General features: G+C 42.8%; 1 protein-coding gene across 1 annotated transcript in view; it reads left to right on the top strand.

The window, feature by feature from the left end:
• PAK3 (p21 (RAC1) activated kinase 3) overlaps positions 1–6,821 on the top strand; it is a 107,688-nt gene extending 100,867 nt beyond the window's left edge. Inside the window, exons 14-15 of the mRNA XM_019540404.1 lie at positions 1,253–1,390; positions 3,170–6,821. Coding sequence (XP_019395949.1) covers positions 1,253–1,390; positions 3,170–3,259 — 228 coding nt within the window. The 3' untranslated portion in view covers positions 3,260–6,821. The remainder of the gene's footprint in view (positions 1–1,252; positions 1,391–3,169) is intronic.
• Positions 6,822–7,453: the final 632 nt, after the last annotated feature.

Raw genomic sequence — 7,453 nt, 5'->3', positions numbered from 1 at the left:
GGGGCGCAGCGGGCTTCACCCGCGCGTCTCTCACTGCTCTGGAGCCTGATGCCTGGAACAAGGAAGTCAGAAAGGTTTCAGAGCAGCCTGGAAGTACAGGATGTCTGAAGTCTGTAGTCAGTTGTCTGAAGTCAGTTCACGAGGGCCCTAGGCTGAGTTTTGTCCATGAATATGAAAAGCCTGGATTTAATAAATAAGTGGAAACAAATGTTGGTTTTCCCCCCAAATTCCCAAACTGGGTGGAATTCAGTCCTTGGGATAGAAGAATTCTCCAGACTTGTAGTTGTCACTGTTTTTGTTTTTCAAAATGTATTTCCAGCCCTTGTAGTTGTGAGGATAAACTATGAACAGGAAATGAGCAAGTTGGATAGAGTCTTACCTTTCTAAGGTGTGAATTCATTCATCTCAATGGGTGGCTTACTTGGAAGCATAAATTGCAAACTGCTTCTCCAGGTGAGGAAACCCTTGACCATCACTAGCTGAGGTGTCCCAAGCCCCCCGTTCACTCCCTAGCAACTTCTGTGATGCAGTTATGCATTGGCACTAGAGAACATTGTTACATTTTCGAAGCATGGAAACACCATGAAATATGTGGAAGTCAATATCAAAATAATGAATGTGGCCCTGCCATATGGATAGTATTAATCATTTTCCTATGTAGCTCATTAAAGCGTAATTTTTCATTTAAAGAAAGCTGATATGGAATTTGTAGACTGCTGTAAAAGATCTGGCTTACAGGCTTCCATTCAACTATGCATCTCCTTTGTGTGCATAGAAATGTGCACATAAATTAGGCACGACATTGTACGTGTCTTTTGAAAATGAGGCTCTAAATTTCTTGTCTTCCCATCCAAGTTCAAAACTGACTCACTGCACCAGAGTGCTAACTTCAAAATTCCTTTGATTGCCAATTGCCTGGAATTGAATGAAAATGTCTACTGCAGTCTTCTGTAAGCATTGTTGGAGGAAAGAGTTAGTGCTGCAGAGATGCACTTTAATATTCCAGCTTCCTTTGAAGTATGTGTTTAGCTCTGTGCTACACCTAGAAGTTTTGTCAGGTCCTGTCTACTGATGCTTTGTCTTCGTAAGGGCCTCTGCCAGTGTAGGGTTGTCATCAAAAAGCACATTCTGAACTTCATTCTAAAAAGGTGGCTGCTATGGACTTGGCCTTGAACACAAAAAACTGTGTGAGAAGCTGCGGACCTGAAAGAAAGAGGTTACACTATCTGGGTTTTTTTTTTTTTGTCTCTAGGCATTATATCTGATAGCTACCAATGGCACTCCAGAACTGCAGAATCCCGAGAGACTCTCTGCTGTGTTCCGAGACTTTCTGAACCGCTGTCTTGAGATGGATGTAGACAGGAGAGGATCTGCCAAGGAGCTTTTGCAGGTAAAATGGGAAGGGAAAGGAGGAGACTGCAAGTGAAAAGTGGCTTTTATATCCTGCAAATATGAGGGTGGTCTCATGTGTTCACTTGGAACAGTTACAAGTCACTGTAATGTTGCATGCTAAGGTTTAATACCATTTCTTGCCTGCATAGCTCTGACTTGCCATTAGAAGTCTGGCGTGCAGGGACATAGTTAAGAGCCAGGACACTTGAGCTTCATCTTTGCTCTGTGGGGGGCATGGGGCAAGTACCTCCTGGGATGCTGGAGGGCGGCAAATTGCTTGTTTTATCTCCATGGAGTAGACTGAAGGAGCAGTGTTAATATGTGAACTTACTATGTCACCCAGCCCACTGCAGTCAAATTTTTGCCTTCTGATACAAGGCAACTCAGGTGAGTCTTCTATTAGAACTTGTGCATCCGTGCTTCTCAATACAGGATCAGGGCCCCCAAAGAGTTGGGCTAATTTCATCCTTATGTTACCTAGGAATCGGCTTTCCCTTGATAGCCTTCAAAAACTGAAATAGTACTCTGTAATTTTTAAATTAGAATCGTGCATTAGAACCAGCGTTTTCAAGCCAGGGGAGCAGTGAAGTTCTGGAACACCTCCCAGTGGCTAGGGACAGACATTCAAAAAGCCTGAGCCTGAACTGATTCACTCTTTGCAGGTTAGTTTAAGCTGCACAGCTTACCCGGATTAATAGCTGGACAGGCATTCTCTGTTAAGTCAGGAAATGCAGACACATGCCTGCAGTGGCTCAAGCCAAAAGCCTGGGGGGTGCTAGAGCATGCCAGCCAGCCACTCTCAAAGGGGAGGGAAAAGCGATGCCCTCCAAGGCTCACACCCCTCCCTGCTGGCATGGAGGTGGTAGCCCCAGGCACCACCTGGGGCTAGCAGGACACACAGGATGCCAGCCACCAGTCGGGGTGGGGGTGAGGGAGAGCTGCTGCCAGACTGAGAAGTGGGGATAGGAAAAAAAAGTCCTTTCTCTGAAGCAAGCAAGTATTGAACCCAGCAATTTGCAAAGCTTACAACAGAGAACAACCAAAAAGCTGTGCCTAAGCTAAGATACAGCCCAGTAAAACATGGCATACACAACTTAGTTTAACTTAAAATGTAAAGCAGGAAGACAAGAGAAAGCCTTGCATAAGTCTTACTAATCCTGAGGGCAGAGTGTTTCCTTACAGCCAGGCATTCAGAAAGGCTATGTTTAGGTTTTACAGGTTCTGCTTTATAATGTAAATGTAGTGCTCTGCATTCTTTGATCTGCAACTTCCAGCCCCACCCCTGCTCCAGCTAGAGAGCAGAGAGGAGGGGCCAGCTGAGCCCAGAGAGCATGCTGGGATGCTGGGAGTCTCTTCTTTAACAGCAAGGGGTGTGGACAGACACTGCATAAACCAGGTTGAGCCAAATCAGTTAAGACTGATACTACATTCAACCAGGTTTATCTCAAACCAGTTTCAGCCATTTTCAAACTGGTTTATGTGCCTGAATATCTGTTCTGTTACAGGTTTAAACCAGTTTCTGATCACTTAAACTGGTTTATGTGTAAAGTCTGTCCCTAGCCAATAGGAGTAGCAGAGGCAAACAACCAGGTTTAAGGTGGTGTTTGATCAATTCTTGGATGGAAGTATGCGAGATGGCTACCTGGACCCTGACCCAGGAGCAATATGTTTCTGTGTTCTTAATTATAGAGCAACCACAAAAACACTCCAGGAAGACTGTCTGAAAAATGTGTGTTGGAAAGGAAACTAATCTGCTCTTCTTATTCTTTTTTGGTAGCATCCATTTTTAAAACTAGCCAAGCCTCTCTCCAGCCTGACTCCTCTGATTATTGCAGCAAAGGAAGCGATTAAGAACAGCAGCCGCTAGCACTGAGGGCTGGCTTCACCCCACACCAGCTCTCTCCAGAGCAGGACTGAACAAAAACTCTGTAAAACCTCAACTCTTGTGCTGCAGGACAGGTGGGTAGAAGGACAAACCGTCACAGTCATGATGGGGGCCAGCAGTTCTCTGGTTCCCCAAGGAATAGAAACCTATCACGTGTCTTCTTCCTGCTCTCTGGTTCCTTAATATATTTCTAAGATGAAACAGGACCCAAGACAGAATGGAAAGGTAATGGCTTTGCTATCTAAGCTATTTCCAAGGTAAAACAACTTGGTAGCAAGACCCCCAGTGAACGTTTTATGTTTTACTTTTAAACAATTGGTTGTTTCTTAAAGATGCACAATCCCATTTTTGGGATTTGGGGTTTTTTGGGTGTTTTTTGTTTTGTGTTTTGTTTCGCTATGGCTTGGAATTGCAGCGGAGTCCTGCATTCAGCTCCTTCAGGACGGTATCGTCTTTTGAACACAGCCTGCTCTCTAGCGTTTGCCCATTCATGGTACCATTAGATAAGGAAGAGAGTGAAATTGTATTTCCAATCCAAAAAATGTATCAAGAGCAGAGCAGATGAAGCATCCTTTGGAGATGCATACTTTTAGCCATGAATATCTAGTGTTCGGGTCCCTGGCAGCTTGATTCATATAATTAATTGTACTATTTTTGCCTTTGTGGGATTTTTTTAAAAACAAGAAAAGCAAGATCAGCAAGTTTGCTCATAAAGTGCTCGTCCAATAGTACACTATCACCAAAATGTCAAGTGACAATGGGCCCAGTCTAGCTAGGTGCCGAGTCTCTTTTCTCACATGCTGAGCACCCAGAGCTCCCACAGAAGACTAAGTGAAGAGCACTATCACTGAAGGGAGCTGAGGAGGCTCAACCAATTTGCAGACAGCACTCAACCCTGTGGGATTGGACCGTAAGAACTACAGGACAACTGATGGCAGATCTTAGCCTGTTGTATCCAGGCCCTGGCAGCCCTGTGGAAATGAATTATTACCTGACCTAGGTTTGCATTGGTGTAGGGGAGGGGCAATCTTAGCTCAGTGATATTTTTAGTTCTGTAAACAGAGTTTGCCTGTCCTCATGTCCACATTGTGTCTGCTGAAGAAGGGTGTGTAGCATCTCTAACATTGCCAATAAATTGGAGGGATCCATTCCTATGAACTCCTACCCAGGCGAGCAATCTAGACGTGAGCAATCCCACTGAAATCATGAGGACTACTTACGTGAATAAGGGCTTGCAGGATTTAGTTCTGCATGAGTGAGTATAGCAGAAGCCGGAAGAGGAAAGGCATCTAAAAAAAAAAAAGGCAAAGGCAAATATAGGAAGAAAAATGCAGACTGGACTACATAAATATTCTTACAGCCATAAACTGGGTCTGCTTTCAACTCTCCTCAGTGCACACACCAAACACCCCATAATGCAAGTGTGCACTTGTCGAGGGGAGGCTAACTCCTGGAAATGACTGAGGATTGTGCTGACTACTACATTTATCTGTAAAGGAACAAAATGGATTAATTAAGCAATTTGTATTTTATTTTTACTCAGAAGTGGCAAATTTGAGTAGTTTTCACTCAGCAAAGGAGTTTATATGGATTTTTGCTGCTGTATTTTAGTAAGATGACTAAGCCAAAATCCAAGCCCTTTGAAACAGCCTTGGATCCTGGCTGTGAGTAGCGGAGGTCTTGTCACTGTTAGTAGAGCCTTCTAATGCAGATCAAGGCAATTTTCCCATTGAGCGTGTCCACATGTGCATTTATGCTGGCTTAAATGTACTGCACGGTAAATTACTGTGCAGTAAATGGGAATGGGCTGGGGTCTACATGTGCTGGGATTAAAGCAAATTAATGCTGTGTGTGGACTGAGTTGGGACTAAAGTGAGTTCCAAGTCAGTCTATACACAGTGTGACTGCACAGTAAGGGATCTACACGTGTGTTACTGTACACTAACTAATTGGGCATAAAATTGATACCTGCATCATGCAGGCATCAGATTTATGCCCAAATTGGCATAAGCTGCCATAGTTACTGTGCAGTATGGGCATGCATGTGTAGATATGTGCCTGTACTGCGCAGTTATATTAGGTTACTGCGCAATAAATGTGCACATGTAGACGTACCCATTGAGGGCCTGATGCTGCAAGGTGCTGAGTGTCCTTGCAAGGTGCTAGATGTCTTTAACTCATGCTGTAGTTAGAAGGAGTTTATGGTGCTCAGCCCTTTCCTGGATTAGGTCTTTAGCCCTTGTTTGATTTGGGGTTTTAGTCCAGGTTTCCTATTCAGGTCTTCATGTTGTGACTCTTCTTCGGTATCACCTACTGGCCAGTCCTCACTGTTTGATTGTTTTCTTTGAAGCTTGACTGAGGTGGCATTAATTAGTTTATCATAGTCAAGTGTTAATTAACCTTTCCTGAATCACCTGGGGGGCAGAAGAAGTTTATTTATTGACACCCAAACAAGAAAAGGTCCTTCCCATCTTGTGAGGTGATAGTTTTTTTTCCTTGTCAACCCAAGCTAGATATCCAGGCAATGCGAGTTAAGGCTTGAAAATCCAGTGGTTCAAGCACAGGAAGGCCCATCTTTGTTGTGTAACGAGTCAGTGAATAAATAAAATGCATTTAACTTTTACACAAGTAGTAAACAAGCGACAGTTTCTACTTCCAGTGTAACTTTTACTTTCCTTAGCCACAAAGGTGCATACAGATATCTGTCCCTTGAAATAAAATCAGTTTTTCCAGAGAGTCTTTGCCAGGCACAGAATACAAAACCCTATGTTTGAGAGATTATACTATTTGATTTACTGTTTTTCCATATTTGTTTTCTTCAGCTCTAAAGATGTTGGCATCTTCCCCAACCCTATCCTTCAAAGCAACCCCAAAAAGATAAGAGATGATTTTTTTTTAAAATGGTAGCTTCAGTTCTTCAGGACAGTGCACACTCCAGTCTAGGAAATATTATTGGCTCTGGCTTTTTAAATGCAGCTGTTTTCATAAGAGGCCTTAATTTTTATTTTCGTTTTTAAAAGTGTTTATTTTATTTTGCAGCAGCAAATCCAGAGATTTTACGCAAAAAAAATAATTCCTAGGATACTGACAAGATACTGTTGAAATCCAGTTCCTGCCAGTGACTCTATCCAACATGCAAGCCCCACTTGAATTCTTTGTAACAGGGACCAATTAGTTTACATGCCTGCTAACGGGACCGGTAGCATCCCTAAAGCCCTTTGCTTTGGGATATTCTGCAGCACTAAATGCTGTGCGTCACCAGATGCAGAAAGATGGCAGCTGCTCTTACAGTTTCCTGAACTAGGAGGCCAACTTCCAAGTGGAATACTAATGTGGAAAGCAGTCTGGAGAGGGACAAACCTTGTACATGACTTACAGGCTCAAGTAACAGCACATTAGGATAGGCATTGCCCTTGCAGAAAGAAAAAGAAGCAAACAAATCCAATAAATCTCTGGTACCATCTTGATTGCTGAGAGGCATCTCTTATATATTTTTAAGAAGTATTAGAGAGACCTGCTGCCAAAAGCATATATATATATATATATAGATAGATAGATAGATATATAGATATATCTATATCTATAGATATAGATATATAAGGATTTACATATTGTACGTCGGTCAAATACTTTCATTCCAGGTTCTAATAGATTGGTTATTTGCCTTTTTCTATTTTAATTTTCAAGTCATAGTCCAGTAAAGCTTTATCTAGCTCTTGAATATTATTCCAGTCCGCTGTCATGACAAAGTGTGAAAAAGGCCCTTTTGCTACCTGGGGATCCAGAAGGTCCTGAGAAAGGAACAGGACAGCAGTAAAGTCAGGGAAGCTTGAGAAGCACAGTACAGATTATTTATTTAAGAAAAAAGAAAAGGGGGTGGGGGAATAAAAACCTTATAGACATATTAAGGCTCCTGCCTGCCTTCACAGGAGCCCAAGGAATGACTGGATCTTACAGTGCTCTCAGGTCTTGGTGGCAGGCTCGGGCAATGGTGGTGTTATCACCTTTCATGTCTCGTCTGCTATTGTAAATATGTGCGTCTGTTTTCCACCGTTGGCTACTGGTTGGCCAAACCTCATTGTGCGCAGATGAATTTGAGTATTTATTTGATCTTTCATTTTTGTTGATCAGGTTTCTTTGAGGCTAGCAGGTGCATCTCAGCATTATACTTCTGTT

Source organism: Crocodylus porosus, unplaced genomic scaffold (genome assembly GCF_001723895.1).
Source record: "Crocodylus porosus isolate Cpor-Errol unplaced genomic scaffold, CroPor_comp1, whole genome shotgun sequence".
NCBI lineage: Eukaryota > Metazoa > Chordata > Crocodylia > Crocodylidae > Crocodylus > Crocodylus porosus.
This window is presented reverse-complemented; position numbering and strand designations above follow the sequence as displayed.